Genomic DNA, 18,629 nt, shown 5'->3' on the forward strand with positions numbered 1-18,629 from the left:
AAACAAAAATAAATTATTGAGCCATATATATTTGTTTACCAGGTATGATTTTAGATAAAGATATTTTTGAATTTTATTTTATAGCGAGTAAAATTCCAGGAGTGATAATATCTGCACATCACAGATTTCTTACAAGTTCATCGCGCGCGCGCATGTCAACGAAGAAAACCCACTAATGGATTCGCTTGTAGCACTGTTCTCATCTGGGTTTCAGAGTCAACCGCAATTAGGCGGTGTCTAGGGTTGCAATTGTATTAGCATAAAATCAGGTGGGACAGAGCTTAAATTGCTTGTTCTTGGTTGAGATCAATCTTTTAATCAAATGGATTCTTACAAGAGATGGGTTAGGAGGAATCGAGATTACGTGCATTCCTTGGAGTCATTAGCTAATGTAAGCCTGCTGCTGAACTTGTCCTCTTGTTCATTAACCACCCGAGTATCTTTGCTTATGTTGGTTTAGTTGTTTTCCTTTGGAATACATGTGTAGTCATTTGAATTTGGAGGGGCGGCAACCTCGCTGGATTATCCCTTTTGTTACGAGCATATGATGATTGCTTAATGCATAAATTGTTTTTCTGAAGATTTTATACAGCTAACTAAAATAGAAATCTTATGGGTTTCGGAGCATTTATGCTCTGTGGTTACTGTGGAGGTCCTGATGTCTCTGAAGTTAATAAACAAAACTTGTTGGTTACGATATAATGATTTAAAGAATAATTTGTCATATGATCAGATGCATTTCTCGGTGGATGCATGAGTAGCTGCATGCCTGCCCGCAAACACATTTCTGGTTTAAGTGGTAAAATGACAATTTGAAGCAAAATGAGTCACTATTTAAGTTTGACTTATAGCTATGACCTTCATGAGAAGATATGGCGAACTTCGCGAGAAGTAATCACATATACCTGTTGAACTCAATCCTTTTGAAGACTTACGCTCATTCGTGGATTTCTTTATCTGTGTTGCGTTTCAGGATTGAAGTCTCTTTCCATGAATCTTTAGTTTTTTGCAGTATGTTTATAATGTATTGAGGAAGCTGATCAGGGTTTTTGATTTGATTTCTCGTATGCAATTTATTTTCTTATCTGGGATGTATTCTACTGCTTTCTTTTTCTGTTCATATCATTCATGTTAACTGGAAACGTTCTATTTTAGCTGATCTGTTGAAGATTGTTGAAAATCCACTCTCTTTGGCTTGTTTGAATGGTATTTCAGGGTTTAACCTGGCTTCTCCCTGAGAGGTTTTCGGATTCAGAAATTGGACCAGAAGCAGGTTTTGTAAAATTTTGGTAACAAGGGCTTTCTTGTTGCTACTTAAAAAAGTATTTTTTATGCATTTAATTTTATTATTTTTCCTGCCCTTCAAAAATTATTTTCGAGTTTACAACTTTTCATGATCTGTTGATAATTCCTCTTTCAGTTTCAGGATACTCTATAGCCTGTGTTTTGAATTCAGTATATATACTTCATTACAATACATTGTTTGCAATTTTTTTTTGGAAAATAATGCTTTTCTGTGAATATTTGATAGCATGATCCCAATATTCCTTGGTTCGTTTTGTTGCTTGGCATACCTATGGTGTCAATTTGCATATCATCAATGTTATCATTAAGTTTATTTATTATCATCCCTATACGTCATTTGACTTTATTCCCACACTCCCATCATAAAAAAATTATTTTCTACCGGACTTTTACTTTGTTGCGCACTCGAGTAGTTTAAGGCTAATTTTGGTAATCGGTTTAATCTCAATCAGCATTCAGCCAACAGTGATATATGTAATTATAATATTAAAAAATAAACACGCTTACCTGATTGCCTACAATTATGTTTTAGTACGTTGAGCTTATGTTTGGTTTAGGTGTTGATGTTTTCTGTCACATCTTTTGTAATTTTCCCTGCAGTGACATCAATTCTGGGTATGATTACTGCTCTCAATGAACATATAATCGATACAACCCCAGTGCGGACTCATACGGGGTGTGGAGAGCCTTCATCTTTCCCATTTTCATTATGCATAACTTTGCTCAAGGACTTGGAAACTCTTGTTGAAGTTGTGGCGCAACGATTATATGGCGAAGAAAAAAAATGGAATTTCATTGCCATAACCGAAGCTACCAAGTAAGGGCCTCATATTTATTGCTCTTTCTTCTAGCTAACATTTATGAGTTATGACCATTGATAGACTGTTCTTGATTAATGACATCACTTACAGGGTATTGCTTAGATTGGCTAAATTGCAAAAGAGCGGATATAAAATGCTTTTGCATGGTGGGGAGAGTACGGATGACGGTAGGGATTCTGATGATCTTGATGCCCGCAGAAATGAGTTTGCATCCAAGCCTGGCCAGCAAGGGGTTTCTGGTATTTTAAGCAATAATCAGGGGCAGAATCCATATAACCTTGAGGGGAGGGCTTTGTTTGCATTAAATAGATTTGGCGAAAATGCCCGTACGGTTACTGGCCCCTCGTGGTTGCACAGGGTTCCGCACCAGCAGCAGATGTTGGAGCCTCCGAGTAATTTTTTCCCTATACCCCTCCTTTGCGAGATGCAGGCTTAATTTTTGCTACTTTTATGCTAGATTTGTATTTATTTTTCATCTCAGCAACAGTGCCAGAGACTACTCTCTACACGACCTTGCCCGATAAGGGTGCTCCTGGGGGCTTGTTTTTTATGGGAGAAGTATTGTTTATCTTAAGACCTCTCATTTATGTACTGTTAATAAGAAAGTATGGGGTGCGATCATGGCTCCCTTGGCTTGCTTCGTTGGTAGTGGACGTCATTGGAAATGGCAGTAGTTCATTGGTATCAGTTATGTGGCACAATAGCAAAGGTTTTCATTTTTCCAACCTCGAAAATAATGAGGTTAGATTTTCATTTTTGTTCATGTGTTTTTTCTTTTTTCTTCAGTCTCTAGTTTGCCTATCTCTATTATGTGTATAAGTGACCTCATAGAAAAAAGTTTTCCTTGTTTTTGTTTTCCTTTTTCTTATCAATCTAAATGGAAGAGTGAAGAAAGAATGTGCGACTCTAGCGCACAAGTGAGATTCTTTGGTTGATAAATTTATATAAATTGTTATTTGTCCCACGCTTTACTTTCAAGATACATATCTAGTAATCCCCTTCTAATATAAACGGGTTTCACATTTCTTTCCAATATGCTATGATAGACGCTATGGAGCAACTTGTAAGTTTGATGGCTCTCCGAATTGATAGATTAGTCTTTTGGATTTGACTCTTCTCTTGCGTTCAGTTTGGGTTTGTATAAACTAAGACAATTTACATCATATTGAGATTAAATGTGATGTGATTTTCCAATGTTTTGAAAATGCTATCGAGTGGCTAGAGATGAAATGTACTGCAACCTTTGTAACGAAAAGTGCGAAATTTACTATTTCTGAAAATGGGTGCAGTTGAAAAGGAGGAGGCTGCTATGGGCGCTTTATCTCATGAGAGATCCTTTTTTCACAAAATATACCAGGTAACACCGCAATCCATGGAATATTTCTTCGTATTTTCTTTTTCGCCCATTCTCATTCACCCCCAGACATTACATTAATGCTCTTTAAATCCTTCAGCCAAAGACTCGCTGGCGCTCAAAAGCTACTAGAACCGGTTCCCATCATTGGCCTTCTTACTGGTATGCTTGGTGATTACAGTTTCTGCAAATGCTGAATTTTTTTAAAAAAACATGGTTTAAATATTTCCCTAACATGCAGAGAAACTTGTTGAACTTCTTGTCGGAGCCCAGACACGATACACTTACATGTCTGGATCATGAGTTCAATTTTTCCCCAGAGTTCTTTTCATTTATATACTAGCTGGTTATTATAAGCGTAGGTTAGTGTCTCATCTATCTGGCTGTGAATCCTTTTCGCTATTGATATTCACCATAAATAGTGTATTCGAGCAATGTCTGAACTCATTGCACTGTATCATCATAAGCTTACAATGTAGATTTGTTGAATGTTAAATTCTCTGTTGGTTTAGATTAGTTGAATGTTAAATTCTCTGTTGGTTTAGATTAGTTGAATGTTAAATTCTCTGTTGGTTCTTGGGGATCGCGTCGTTCTTCTGTTACTACACCTGCATGCAGCAAAGATTGGAGTAAAATATAAATCTGATTGGGTGACATATGATATATATGACAACATTCTATGTTTAGTGACATAAGATGATGAATATTTATATCTATAATCTCCGTAAAATTTGAGTAAACGTTGATGAAACAAATATATATAATCATCTTATATATTTAGGCTATGTTTGGTGTGTAGGATAGGATAACTAATTGGATTGATGACAAAACTTAAGGTAAAGATATATAATTGGATTCTCAATCCTCTCAAAACAATTAGATATCTTTTCACCCAAATAGGTTTTTTTTATCATGACTTTCTTGATTAATTGGATTAATAAAAAATGAGACAAATATGAGTTTAACAATTTATTCTTTATTTATCATCCATACCAAACATACCCTTACACTATTATATAAAGAATCTGATATTTAGAGGACATCGTCTTTTATTTTCAAAATCGTCCTCATATCAAATATTGTCGGTGCAACTTATTTTCAATATTAACCTTTCAAATTACACCATGATCTTTCATCTACATTATTATTATTATATAAAGAATTTGGCACTTAGACACCATATGTTGTTTTCAAAATTGTTCTCGTACCAACATATTTTTCAACATTGTCATTGTAACTTATTTTCGATATTATCCCTTCAAATTGCATCATCATCTCTCATTAATTTCTGTCAATTATTATTAAATTAAAGATAAAACTAAACATTTAATAAAATTTTAAAAATATTATATAAATACGATTATAATTTTATACATACGTGTGTGTATACTTTATTAGTTATTATGGACTTTCTATAATGAGATAGAAAGTCATGTCCCAAGGAATGATTCCTTACCGATCAAGTTATTATTACTATTTAGTGAATGATTCGTGATATTTTTATTATGATGTTCACAACACAAATCACAAAATCCTCTAAATAATTGTACTATAGTGGCTAAAACTTCCAAATAATCATGACTTTTCGAGAAACAAGAAAACCAAACGACGTAGAGAAACTTTGATACATCACAAGCGAGGAATTTACAAGCTGCGGACGGTTACTTTGTATAATTAGGAACATAAGGCTCGAACAAAGTCACGCATGGATTGGAGTCATACTGCATTATTTGTGCAGCTCGTTCGAACTCTTCCCGCAGTACTCTAATGCTGTACTTGTCCACAACTCTACCAAGATCATGGGATACCTCGAAAGGATCCTCGATACATATCAGGTGGCGGTCATTACCAACCCTTCTAGTCCAGTCTTTAGCTCTCTTGCTGGAAGGTAAAAACACAAATCATGATCAGTTGTTACAACAGACAGCGGGTAGGGTTTCACATGCACGACATTAAGAGTCTGGCCAGATCCAATATCCTCTATTTATCACATATTGAACCAACAGATAACTTGGTGAGGCAATTATATTAAGAAGTAATATGTTTCAAACAATCAATTCTGCAAGTAAATTACATCTTTTAACTAAATGGAGTATATGTAGGTCTAGAAAGTGCTTCTCACCTCAGAGTGCATCCCATGCGGATCGATATAACATCATTTGCATAATCATGGCAATAAGCCCAATAAACGAAAAAGGCCCACACCAACTGTGCAATACTTTCTCCATTCAGGGCCCCGAAATTGGAAAGGTTTTCCACTTTATCAAAGTAAGTGTATTCAACATTGTTTACAGTAGCAGAATAAGTAGAATCCATCGCCTGTCAAATTGGGAAGAGATGAGAGTTGAGGAAAAAAGGCATATTATGTGCAAGCCATCATCAACACATTGCAGACCGAAAGTCAGGGCATATTTTCAAGCCAAAAGATATGCCATTCACACCTCATGACCAGAATGGCGCAAGTCAGTCAAAATCATACGAGAGAAAAGAACACGCAGATATGTAGCTGCACAAGTACTAACGACAAAATGATTATCTAGAAATTTCCAGATTGCAACTGCATATATTTGTACAAACAAATATTATAGACTACCTTAACAAAATATCAAACATCACGAAAAACCAAATCATACAGAGTCACATACAAATGGATATCAGAAATTCGAAGGCACGGATAGAAACAAAACACTTCTGAAGGTACAGAGGGATACAACGACAATCAAAAATCACACACCTGCAAGCACGGGAGGATGGCAGGCCTTCGCTGTTGTAAGAAATGAATGCACATCAACACATACCTGATAAAATATACACAGGGAATTAGTCAAACACTAAAGGAAGGTGAAGGCAGAAATGAAGGTTATTGAGGTAGTCAAAGGTGACTCACGCATAACTCGACAGCGTTCCTTGGTATGTTTCATTGACTGCACGTGATTTCGCCCAATGTTTCACAATGAAAGCCAGCTGTCGGAGTCTACCATCTATGCGAGCGTAATCTCGAAGCAGCTTCGTGTTAACAACTGCCAGAACGTTGTTCACACAAATGTCACATGAAATACCAGTGTCTGGATCCATCAGCTTAACTATAGGGACTCTAGCACGGGTAAATGCCTGGATATAACACACGGATCGCAAAACTAAGACACTTATCCAAGGATAAGGACCCCATTTACTAGAAAATTGCATCCATAACAAAATCTAAGTAAAATAGAAAGGGGGAGATCATTGACCTGTACATTATGAAAATGGTCAGACTTCAAAATATCAGCCAATTTCAACAAGATCTCACATTTGTCAACATTCTCGTCTTCCATTGCAAGGCAAATATCAAGATCACTTTTTGAAAATCCAAATGAGTTGGCACATGATCCATAAAGATATAATCGAGCCTCTGGCCATTCCTTACTAACAAGGTACTCCAATACTGTCAACAATTGCTTTTGCTTGACCTTTTCTTCCTCAGCTGGGATTAATGATTCATAAAGAGCTATAAGTGGAACATTCAGCCTGTTTATGTCATCTCGACATGCGGTCAGCCTTTTCTGATTTCTCATTCTCTGAGCCATTATCCACCGTCCTCTCTGGTCAGATCTATAATCCTGATCAAAGGGAGAAAAGGTGAGCTAGCAAGAAAGGGAAGTTTCAGCATCTGGGATAGTTCCCCATACTAGCCATACACAACTATAATCTTTGAAAGCTCTAGAAAAAATATCATAGAAACTTATTTCCACGGTCTCATATAGTAATGAACCTGTTGGGGTTCTGACCAGAAGAAACATTATACACCAACCAAAAAAAAAAAACTGGCAATAATCGAAATGTTAAGGTATAACAAAATTTAATGACAAAGAAATATGTTTGCTTGTGTTTCAGTTATGAACACTAGAAACAGCATTCAAAGAAAAGAAAGACAAACCATTGATATCCGTCCATACTCAAAATGTAAGCACAAGCAAATAAAACATTACCTTGTCACGGATGTAAGTTGTTTTATCACTCTTCTCATCAGACTCATCCCCAAGTCCCAGAGAACTTACAAGCTGATCCTCCAAATCATCCAACTCGCTCCTCCTCTGATCCTTACTCATCTTAACCCACCCACCGTTCCTCGATTCTTCCTGATCATTAGCATCATCTTCATGAAGCCCCATCATTGACTCCTCAATATTAGAAACTGGAACAGAGTGAAAATTGCTTCCAGACGGTAATCCAGGGGAATCAAGTTGATGGCTAAATTTATCATTCTCATTTAAACCACCCAAACTGCCCTTACCCTTAACCACATTATGGTCAAAAGTCCTACTTCCATACTCCCAGTTTCTCACATCCCGCATCTTACTCGAAAATCCTTGCGGCTGTGGCGCCGTTGCCCTATAATTTCCATTATAACTTTGCTTCCCCTTGTTATTACCATAATTTCTTCTTTCTTTCTCGAAATCCCTCCATCCATTAGAATTTGCATGTTGCTTCCCATTGGTTTCGACTGAATTTCCAATAAACTCATTCGATCTTCTATCCATCCCAAAACCCTCCATCAAATATGAGTTTCCAAGTTTTCCCCTTTGACCAAAGCTTTCATTCATAACATTCCCTCCTAAACTGGCAGCATTACGTAGGATATGGGGATTTACAGACCCAAAAATTAAATTTTGCTCTGGCTGATAAGCTGAGGCAGGTTTGGAATTGCCAACAGTAAACCCTAACCTACTCATATCCTCGCCGTGCGATGAACGATTCAACTGCAAACCATGCTGATCCGTAGAGTGATTGTGTCTCCGAGTTGGAGACATTAAATCAGGGTTTAAAACAGTGTCTGCGTTAGGGTTTTGTGGGAAGAAATTGTGTAGAGCAAAAGGTGGCAGTGGATTGTTACCCCATGGAAGATAGGGGAAATCTCCGCCATACGACGGCTGAGGTAGCGCAAAGGCCGGTATTGTAGAACCCACAGACGCGACAGCCGGGTCAAGCGAGAAGGCTTGTGAAGACTGCGGAAGCACGTGAGTTGGCGCGTGAGAATTCGATGGCTTACGTAGGAGTTGGAGGAGAAACTCGCCGCCATTCACGAGCTGAGCCGGCGGCGGCGTATCGCCTCTGTTCATATGGAGAAATAGTATTTTTGGGTTTAGGATTCAATCGTCAGCGTCTATTTAAATTTTATTGTCTTTTTACGACTATGACCAATGTTATATATCCAATCAAATTTATATAACAACTTTTATTTATTAAAAATTCTAAAATTTTATTTATCAAATCTTGTAATATTTATTTTATCTATAATTTTTGTAGAGTCCTAATTGTGATTGAACTAGTATTCTTAATCATGTAGATAATTGTAATTGATGCTAGAGATTCTTGGATAAAAAAACGTAATCTTTAGATATTTATTTGAATCTATGATTCTAAATTATCTTATGTCATCGAAATATAATTTTAATGTATATATATATATAAATAGTATAAGTGAGTTTATATTGAATCAATGATTTTTCTATTTCTGTGAATGAAAATTAAAAGAAATGATTTTGAATGTTAAATATTATAAGTGAGTTTATATTGAATTAATGATTTTTCTATTTCTGTGAATGAAAATTAAAAGAAATGATTTTGAATGTTAATGAGTTTTCTATTTATGTGAATAAAATTAAGAAATGACGAGTTTGTCTCACATAAGACAATAAAAATAGTATAAATGAGCTTATATTTATTGAGTTACATTTTATAAATATATAAGAAGCGAGTCTCATGTGAGACTGTCTTATGAATCATAATTTGTGAGACTTGTCAACTCTATCCATATTCACAATAAAAAGTAATATTATTAGCATCAAAAGTAATAAATTTTCATGGGTGACCCAAATAAGATATCCGTTTCACAAATACGACTCGTGAGACCGTCTCACACAAGTTTTTGTCATATATAAGAATGATTGGTCAAAAGATTTTCTCGTTGGGATGCAAATCCAGGGCTCGATTTGCATTGAAAAGACTTGACTTGTCTGAAAACGTATAAAACTTGGTACGTTGAATGTCAACATTTTCCTATTTATTTTATTTTTCTAGAAGAAAAACCTTTCACATATCATGTGAGACTTTTCACTCATCTGTCTGTTGGTGCTTCTCATGAGACTACCTATATAGAGGTTGACCCAAACTCTCAAACATCATTAGCATATTTTTTGTTTCGTATTTTATCATATACAAAATTGATGTCATTGACTGTTCTTACTTGTGAGTGATGTTCGAGAACTTCAATTCTCTATGGTAAATATTATTTTTGAGTTTTGGTTTTATTGTTTATTGCTTTTTGTTCAATAAAATAATCGAATCATTTAATCATTATTAGTGGATGGTAGAATAGAAATGGGCAGTTGATGATTATAACTAACATCAGCGTACTGTCTGTAGCATACTATCCGTAGGTTTTTTGTGAGACAGTTGTGAGACGTGTTAACTATATTCATGTTCACACAAAAAAGTAATATTTTAGAATAAAAAATAATATTTTTTTATGAATAACCCAAATAAGAGATCTATCTCACAAAATATGACCTGTGAGACTGTCTCACACAAATTTATGCTTACTGTCTGACGCAATATCTAACGACTAAACACATATAAAATAAATTTGGTTAAATAGTAATATTCTTAACATAAAAAATAATATAATTTTATAAATGACCAAATAAAAGACCCGTCTCACAAAATATAACTCGTGATACCGTCTCACACACATTTTTGCTTACTGTCTTATGCAAGATTTAACGACTAAACACATATAAAATAAATTTGGATAAATATAGACCGTTGATCAAATTAGGATAATCACAAAAAAGAGTGTTGTATTAAATTTCCAAGAATGCATTTATTTCCGATAAATTAGTGAAAACAAACAAACTCTTTTATACAATTAATTAACAATGGCATTAGCCCGGCGCGTGTCGATCATATCCATCCCATGGAATCCGACGTCGTCGGAACGTGCTGGTGCTCCACCAGCACCTGCACAAATTTCTGCTGTCGGTCGATCAACGGATCGCCGCCAAACCCTATATATAATAAGGCACCTCCCCACAGATTTAAGCTTCTCTTTCACTTGAATATCCATGAAAGGGATGGCAGAATCGGTGGTCGCGATCCGTTCCCAGCGGCAGCGGCAGCGGCCGCGCCAGCTCCCATATCAATCGCCGGAAACAGAAAGTACCGATCAGTCGCTAGCTTCAGCTCACTCCTCGTCCGCGCCTTCCCACCAAAAAACGGTTGGTTCAGTATGATTTCGACGACAGTCAGCGGTGCGAGGTTTAGATCCTGTATCCGCATCGCGGCATTGAACGCGATGTTGGCGCCACATAGCATCTCGAGGAATCGCCATATAGTCTCTTATCCACTGGTCGCCATTACTGTCCATCAGCTGGTTTCTCGTTGATGTCATCTTCGTACTGAGCAGGGAGCCGATGCTCCGGCGCTCGATGGAAGTCCACGGCGACGAGGATGGCGGGGACGTCGCTTGAGATCTTGTTGCTCATCTCAGGAGCATGGTATTGGCGAGACTCGTCTGGATCCATCCGCCGGCATGGAAGAACAAGATGATGGGTAGAAGGACGACGGCGTTGTCGTTGGATGGGAGTTTGGAAGGCCGGTAGATTCGCATCCAGGTTATCTTGTCGGCATCGACGGTGACGTCTTTGCTCAGCACCACCGTGCCGGGTATTTGGTGTACTTCGCCGGTGGCGGGGTAGGGTGGGGAGCTTCGTGTATCTGGTGAGTGAGCCATTGCCCATTGGGATTGATTGATACGTTTACATGTTCGTAGGGATCAAATTTGGACATTATTGTTTGTTCTAAGTTGTGTTAAGATACGAAGACAAGTGTGATTTGATTGATGTTTTAATTTTTTGTTTGACGTTGGAATTTGAATTTGATCAATATTGGGGAACAATAATTTGTGGGCATCCATAAATTTTGATTTTCGAACGTTTTGAGGAGTATTAGTTACTGCAGATTTTACCAATTGAAACTTTCTTCTTGGTTTAAACGTCCCCCATTAGCCAACAAGTATACATTATTTAGATGATTAGATGAAACAATGTAAATCATCTTAATAATATTCAGAATACTTAATCTGAAAAGGTTTAGTTTAACTACAAAAAAAAAAAAAAGTTTAGTTTGCCAAATTTGGGTTATGAGTAGATCATGGACTCATTTTGGGTTGCTACTTTATAAAATTGAAAATCTAAAGCCAAATAATTTTATGAGTCAAAAGAGTCGGGTCGCCCATGTATCCGTAGAACATGTATATACTTATCTTTTTCAATGTTTGCTATTACTTTGAGTTGGATGTGTAGTTTATTATAATTGAATCTCGGATTGGATATCTCATCTTAAACTTGATATGTTAAAATCAGAAACTATGTATAAGTCATCCGTTTTCCCTACATCATTTGATGCTGTTTTATAATTTTGATGGGTCGTTTAATATGTATCTGATCACCAACATTTGCTAAACACACAAATATTAAGCAATGGCGGCGAATAAAAGTGGTAGACAACACTAAATTTCTTGGTAAGATGGGACCTCAACTTTCTAAAAGTGAGGGAAATGATCAAAGATACTATGCTTACACTCATGCATGGGATTTCTAAATATCAAAAGCATGTGGGATCACATCACAATCCATTTGAAAAGTTGTTCATCCATCAACATTTCTCAAAAGTAAGTCGAAAGAGAATCAGATTTGAGTCAATTATGTATTGCCTAACGAAATCATGTGAAAAATTTGCCCGTCAATCAATTTCTTGAAGCAAATACTACACTTGACATGTATAGTATTCTTATGAAATTATACTACATAAGAGCTCCACTCTTCCAACATCAGGCGTGGAAGTTTCCTTCATCTGGCAGGAGTGGGTACACCAAATAAAGAAACTGAGTTCACCTACTCCTTTTTTGGGACTTGAAAGGAAACTTGGATGGTGGTGATGGAGAAAACTCAAATGGCAAGTGTGGCGCCTCTGATCTACCGGATAACATTTCGACAATATCTGCCATCGAGGGGCGCTTATTAGGTGATCTTTGCAGGCATAGAAGGGCAACTGTGATGCATAACAATGCCTGTTCTCTATCCAGTGATTGAATACTTGAATCTACAAGATCCAATAGCCTCCCATTCAGGGCAAGCTGCCGAGCCCAAGATATCAAATTTGCTCTTTCGAACTCTGAGATTGGTGAGGCCATTACTTGCAATGGCCTCCGGCCTGAAACTAAAACTAACAACAAAACCCCAAAGCTATAAACGTCGCACTTGTCTGACACCTGTGCACCACCACTATACTCAGGAGCAGCATAACAAACAGTTCCCCTCATACTTGGAGTGCTACTAATACCTCCACTTTTAGGGATTTCTCCACTAGCATAATCTTGGCTATTTCTTCTTCTTCCAATCTTGAAATCTCCACTGAAACCATCAAGCCACCGATCAACACTGGACCGACTACTCCTACTCTTACTCCGTTTTCTATCTTGCACAATTTCTTCATCCCCTTGCCACCACAAGCCCCCTTCATCACTGGATTTGAGCCCTCTTTTCTTCTTTTTCTTGGCCAATTCCTCACAAAACTCCTCCTTCCACCATTCTCTAGGTTTCCTATTCCTTCTATCCTTCTTCATCGTCTCTCTATCCAATGATCCCCACCATTCCAACTTCTTCCCCAGTTTCTTATGCTCAACTTTGGCGCTGTCTTTAAACGAACTTGTGAGCTTAATCTCCTTCGGCTTCTCCTTTCCAATCTCACTACCTATCCACTCCATTACATAGTCCTTCACCCGCCCGGACTCGGATAATCCACTCATATTATCTTGTTTCCACCACCAATCCCTCCCCGAATCACACTTTCCCCTAACCACAACCCCTTTTCTACTCCCACTATCAAAACTCATTCTTTCAAGAAACCCTTCAGAGAGACCAGCCAAATGCTCAGACGGTGACGCGGCACTGGCCTCAGTCCCGCCATCTAAAATCATCACACAAAAACTATCAGGCGACTGATCCACATTCACAACCACGACATCTTCTGTCATCAAGCTCTCGTTTTCCTCGACAATTGATCCACATTCATCGCATTTCCCCTCGATTATTTTCTCCTCTTCTTCCACAAACATATCCAAAATCTCGTCCCCTCTGTTTAGCACCTGGGCCAACCCAAAATCAGATATTTTTGCATTGAAATCAAAATCTAGCAATATATTCGATGGCTTAATGTCGCCATGAACAATAGCTGGATCGGAACAGTTATGCAGGTAATCTAGACCCTTTGCAATGGACATTACAATGGCAAACCTCTTACTCCAAATCATCAACTCCGCACACTTTCGATCTAACAATGCATCTTGCAAACTACCATTTTGCATGTACTCGTAAACGAGAACCAGTCTTCTCCCTCTCCTCTTCCTCCTCCGACTGTAATATCGCATTTTGCAGCTACTGTTAACATCAAATGTAGAAGAAAATCCGAGTATGCAAACAAAATGGGGGCAACACGAGGAATCTATACGCGCAGCAAGAGAGAGTTCATTTTGAAACTCACGTTCGCCTTGAATAGAAGCCTCGCTGGTGAGCTTCACCGCGATTTCCTGGCCAGAAGGAAGGACCCCCTTATAAACCGATCCGAACCCACCTTGCCCAAGGCGATTGGCGGTAGAGAACGAATCAGTGGCGCGGCGTAGGAGGGAGAAGGAGAACCGATGCGACGGCAACGGTGGCTTCAGATCTGCTGGTGCTGTTCTTTTGCGTGATATTTTGCGGTAAATGAAGGCGGAGAGCAGGAAAAAGACCAACGCTATGACAGCTGCAAGGAGGGGTGGAAAGAGAGAGATCACACGGCGGTGCGACGGTGGCGGAGGTGGAGGCGGCGACATTTTAGCGTAGAAGAGTATGCTCAGATCATGGAAAGAGACTGGTGCGTGTGTATGTGTTATATTTATCTCTATTCTTCGTCGTCTTCTACAGCTGAGTTCTGCATCTCTGAGCTGTGTTTTGTCCAAATGCTACGGCTACCGCCTGTGATGCTCGTAAACCCGACAACAAGGAAATCTTTTAATACAAATTAAATTCAAAGCCAGTTGAAATTATTATATTATTTATTATTGAGTAATTTAATTTGTTGTGCATTGACTCAAACTCCAAAAAATATATTGATTTGACATTCTAGTATTTTAAATTATACCAATTTTTATTATACAACTGATATTATACTAATCCAGGTAATATGTATGATACTTTGAAAAATGACTGTTATTTTTTTGTAAGATGACACAAATTTTTTTTATGTTATCATACGAATTGTTTTGATCTATAATTATTATGAAAATAATATTTTTAACATAACAATTTATATTTTTATAATTTATGTCGAAGATCCACGGTCTCACAAGAATTTTTTTATTAAAAAATCATATATATTATATTATGATAATTTTTTTATTTTTTAAATTTAATTAATCAACCCAATTTTATTATTAAAAATAAAACTAAGGATAGGTTCCTTGTTTTGAAAAATAATATTCATTTCGTCCCAATTACATAGTTCATGCACCATCAATATTTTAAATTTGGTGACTAATTTAATCTATGGATCATTTAAAAGTCAACAAAATAAATTTTTAATAATGCCATGTTATATATAAGATACCATATATCTTGTACGATTATTACACTTTAGGTCAACTACGGAACTTATAATTATCAAATTTGATTTGAAAGAATTCGTGAGTTTGTTTACGTTAATGGAAAGTCAAATGATTTGGATCAAAATATACAGGAAAAGGGTAAAAAGTACTGATATTTATTTCATTATATATTGTTCAAAGACAAAATAAAAGGAATTATAAATATGATTTTTATTTTTATCCCTTCTTATGTAAGATGTGTTTTGAGCAAAAACAAATATCGATTAGCGTGACATGATCGATTGATGGATAATTATTGAGCAATAATAGTTCGGTTATTTAAATATTGAATACAATTAATTAAATCGAATTTGATTTTCAAACCAAACTGAAGATACTCAAAATAATCATTCGTAGAAATCGAATAAATATTTGGATAAAACATTTAAAATATATGTAAGTTGACTATGTGAAAACATTTTTGGTTGAAGCATTTTATCAAAAATTTGGTATGTAGTATTTTGGTATTTGAAATACACTTCAACATTGCATCTTAAAAACAGTAACAATACAAGTAAATGCAATAAATAAATAGACACACATTTGTTTATATATGTTCAGATATTGACAACTCATATGTCACCTTTTATATCATCCTGGAAAGTTTCACTAGAAGACTTTGATTTATACAATTGCTTTTACAAATCTATTTCGACTTAGAACTCATTCATTGCCTATTTGAAACTTATAACACAAGATTGTAGGTTGCAACGTCACAATCCGCATAATGTTTAACGTCTCTTATGCCAAGATTTTCAACACAATCTTTATTATCTTTGTATGAAGACTCGCTCATCTAAACTTTGAAGTTCAACTATCATGTTTATGTGTGAAATTTTTTATAGTGTATGTATATATCAAATGTATCATCACACTTGGGTTTGCTCTCATTCTAGCTCATTTATTCATGTAAGTTGATCATGCTTTGAATCTCTTTTAAGAACTTGTATTTAATATTCAATATGTTATATTTATATGCTCCAAGAATGATATATATGTTAGACACGAAAAATGATCGTTTGAAAAGTTTTTGTACTGTTTCCGATATTAAAACGATCATTTTTGCCTTGTTGTCCACTTTTTATGAGCCTAACTGATTTTGAGGTCTGGTACTAGTTGGGCTTGTCATCATCTTAACTTCGTAAATAATACTTAATTGTTCCATTTGGATAACCGAGCGGACCAGACTAACTCTCATGCCCAACTAATCTTTGCTAATCATCCAAACTGACGTGCCCTCCTATTAGTTTGCCTAGACGTGGAATACAACTTGTCTCAAATTGAGTTTTCTATTCAGTAGTTTTGGAGGCTGGCCATTTACATCACAAAAGTTGTGATATCATCAAAAACTATAGCTCACCAGAATTTTAGTTTACTAAATTTGAATTCAACTTTCATCTTGAGTTATCAACTTCACACTTGAATAAATTTATTAGAAATAAAATAATTAGTTTTGTTATAATCAAAATCAAGACCGTTAGAGTTTCTAAACCTAAACACGGTATCTTGATTTTAACAATCAATTTATATTATCAAATGAATTAGATCATACACATGTAGAGACATCATATGCACACCTTTTCCAATAAGTTTGCGAATTAAAAACCCAACAGCCAAAAAAAAACATAGATTCAAACTATAACTTTTCGGAATGCTTCCCACTAGGCCATTAGTTAACCATAACTATACATTTAAGTTTCTCGGTATGCGTAATTACATCGGAATTAGTTTGATCACCAAAAACAATGCAAATTTTGAAAAGGAATGGTTATAATAATTGTCTAATAGTAGTATATATATTAATTAACCGGTCGATCACTTTTTCTTGATATTATCAATTCAAATATCCTTACCTAATACTTAAAAAGGGCTAAATTTTCTAACCACAATTTGTTTCAGTTGCATTCTCGTTCAATCAGGCGTCTTTGATGTAATGCCATAGTTGTTTTTAATGTTGTTATAGTACTTGAACTACTGATGATTTCTATTGTCTCCTAGAAATGATCATAGTACTTGTAATTTTAGAAGCTATTGATTTTCAATTATTATTTTTCACAAATCCTAAAAAAAGTAGATGTAATAGTTTATTTTTTTTAAACCATGACAAACCCGACATGGTAGATGTAGTTATCCCTTTTTAAATTGCATGCAATGAATTGAACCTTGACAAAAACTTACGTGAGACGGTCTCACGGGTCGTATTTTATGAGACATATATCTTATTTGGGTCATCCATGAAAAATTATTACTTTTATGCTAAGAGTATTATTTTTTATTATAAATATCGGTAGGGTTGACCCGTCTCACAGATAAAGATTCGTGAGACCGTATCACCTTAGACCTCAAAGACTCAAGAGTGGAGCTGGCTTATCCCTCAAAATTCGAGTTCGTTCAATAACACCGTAACTAGATTATCTGCTGATATCCCAAGCCACTAACTGACTGATATATATGTAAAGATGGCAATTGATCGGAATATCATATTCCTATTAATTCTCATTGAACATTGTAATTTTCCATTCATTAAAAAAAAGATTGTAATTTTTCAACAGAAGATGAACTTTCACGAGTGTTCACGAAAATTTTCTGAACTATTTTAAGACATTTTTTTATCTGCAAATAGGGTAAAGTAGCACCTACTACTTGCAGACCTTCAGCTTCATACCCCTTTCCATGCTGCTTCTGCTTCTGCTTCTGCTTCGACCCTCAATTGCCCGAGGACGGTAAGGAGAGAAAAAGTTAGGTGAGACTATCCACGTACACTCGCCAGGTCAACTTCATATACAAGCCACGAATTTGGAGGTACATTTTCTCCAGCTCCATGCTTTCCATAACTATACCGCAAAAAGAAAAACTTTCATATATAAGCATATGGGTTGCGAATTGCGATAATCGAATTTCAGACAGATTTTAATGTATAGTGTCTATGGTTTGGAAGATTCAAAACATACCCCATCGATGGTGGGATATCGAGTCTCATCTTATCCCCACCACGCATTCCTTCGTTTTCACGTAAAATTAAGGTCATGGTCCTAGTTTAGATCCATGAATAATGATCATGTAACCCAAAACCGACCCATTAAGAATATTCAGATATGGGTTATTTAAACCATACTAAATACCCGAACTACCCGTCGATTTTCACATGATGGAGTACGGTTCGGGACTCGAATCACACAACTCGATTGCCCACTTCTAGATCAGCCAACTCGAACTGTCACTCAAATTTCATAAAAAAACAAGTTTTGTGAGTTGTCACGTGCATCACGAACAAACATCAAAGTGTTGGATTAGACAACTTTCTGACGCCAAATCATCGTTCGTCCGATGAAATAATCTTTGATAAAGCAAAAGTGCTTTAAATGTAAAATGAGACCCTTAAAATTATGAGAAAAATTTGAGTTATTTATGAGATATTTTTAGGAAT

At 36.2% G+C, this 18,629-nt stretch overlaps 3 protein-coding genes and 1 pseudogene across 6 annotated transcripts; 1 reads left to right on the top strand and 3 right to left on the bottom strand.

Moving 5' to 3' along the window:
* Positions 1-23: 23 nt before the first annotated feature.
* Positions 24-3,996, top strand: LOC140826618 (peroxisome biogenesis protein 16-like). Of its 3 annotated transcripts, XM_073189061.1 has the most exons (9): positions 24-42; positions 125-391; positions 1,216-1,273; positions 1,906-2,122; positions 2,217-2,518; positions 2,608-2,867; positions 3,416-3,483; positions 3,581-3,642; positions 3,722-3,996. In XM_073189061.1, the coding sequence occupies exons 2-9, from the start codon at positions 323-325 to the stop codon at positions 3,781-3,783; spliced, it is 1,098 nt and encodes a 365-aa protein (XP_073045162.1). In that variant the 5' UTR covers positions 24-42; positions 125-322; the 3' UTR covers positions 3,784-3,996. The 3 variants fall into 3 exon arrangements, with proteins under 3 accessions (XP_073045162.1, XP_073045163.1, XP_073045161.1); XM_073189062.1 differs by lacking the exon at positions 24-42 and having other exon boundaries at positions 74-391; positions 1,216-1,289; XM_073189060.1 differs by lacking the exon at positions 24-42 and having other exon boundaries at positions 74-391.
* Positions 3,997-5,022: 1,026 nt separating this feature from the next.
* LOC140826619 (UTP:RNA uridylyltransferase 1-like) lies at positions 5,023-8,635 on the bottom strand. 2 transcript variants are annotated; one of them, XM_073189063.1, is made up of 6 exons: positions 7,449-8,635; positions 6,711-7,079; positions 6,368-6,591; positions 6,215-6,278; positions 5,603-5,799; positions 5,023-5,361 (listed from the first exon to the last, which is right to left on the bottom strand). In XM_073189063.1, the coding sequence occupies exons 1-6, from the start codon at positions 8,577-8,579 to the stop codon at positions 5,142-5,144; spliced, it is 2,205 nt and encodes a 734-aa protein (XP_073045164.1). In that variant the 5' UTR covers positions 8,580-8,635; the 3' UTR covers positions 5,023-5,141. The 2 variants fall into 2 exon arrangements, with proteins under 2 accessions (XP_073045164.1, XP_073045165.1); XM_073189064.1 differs by having other exon boundaries at positions 5,226-5,361; positions 5,555-5,799.
* Positions 8,636-10,387: 1,752 nt separating this feature from the next.
* Positions 10,388-11,451, bottom strand: LOC140826620 (probable carboxylesterase 9; annotated as a pseudogene).
* Positions 11,452-12,241: 790 nt separating this feature from the next.
* Positions 12,242-14,547, bottom strand: LOC140826621 (receptor-like serine/threonine-protein kinase At2g45590). Its single transcript, XM_073189065.1, has one exon. The coding sequence runs from the start codon at positions 14,390-14,392 to the stop codon at positions 12,410-12,412; it is 1,983 nt and encodes a 660-aa protein (XP_073045166.1). The 5' UTR covers positions 14,393-14,547; the 3' UTR covers positions 12,242-12,409.
* Between the last annotated feature and the right edge of the window lie 4,082 nt (positions 14,548-18,629).

The sequence above is a fragment of the Primulina eburnea genome, chromosome 3, assembly GCF_022965805.1.
Source record: "Primulina eburnea isolate SZY01 chromosome 3, ASM2296580v1, whole genome shotgun sequence".
Classification (NCBI taxonomy): domain Eukaryota; kingdom Viridiplantae; phylum Streptophyta; class Magnoliopsida; order Lamiales; family Gesneriaceae; genus Primulina; species Primulina eburnea.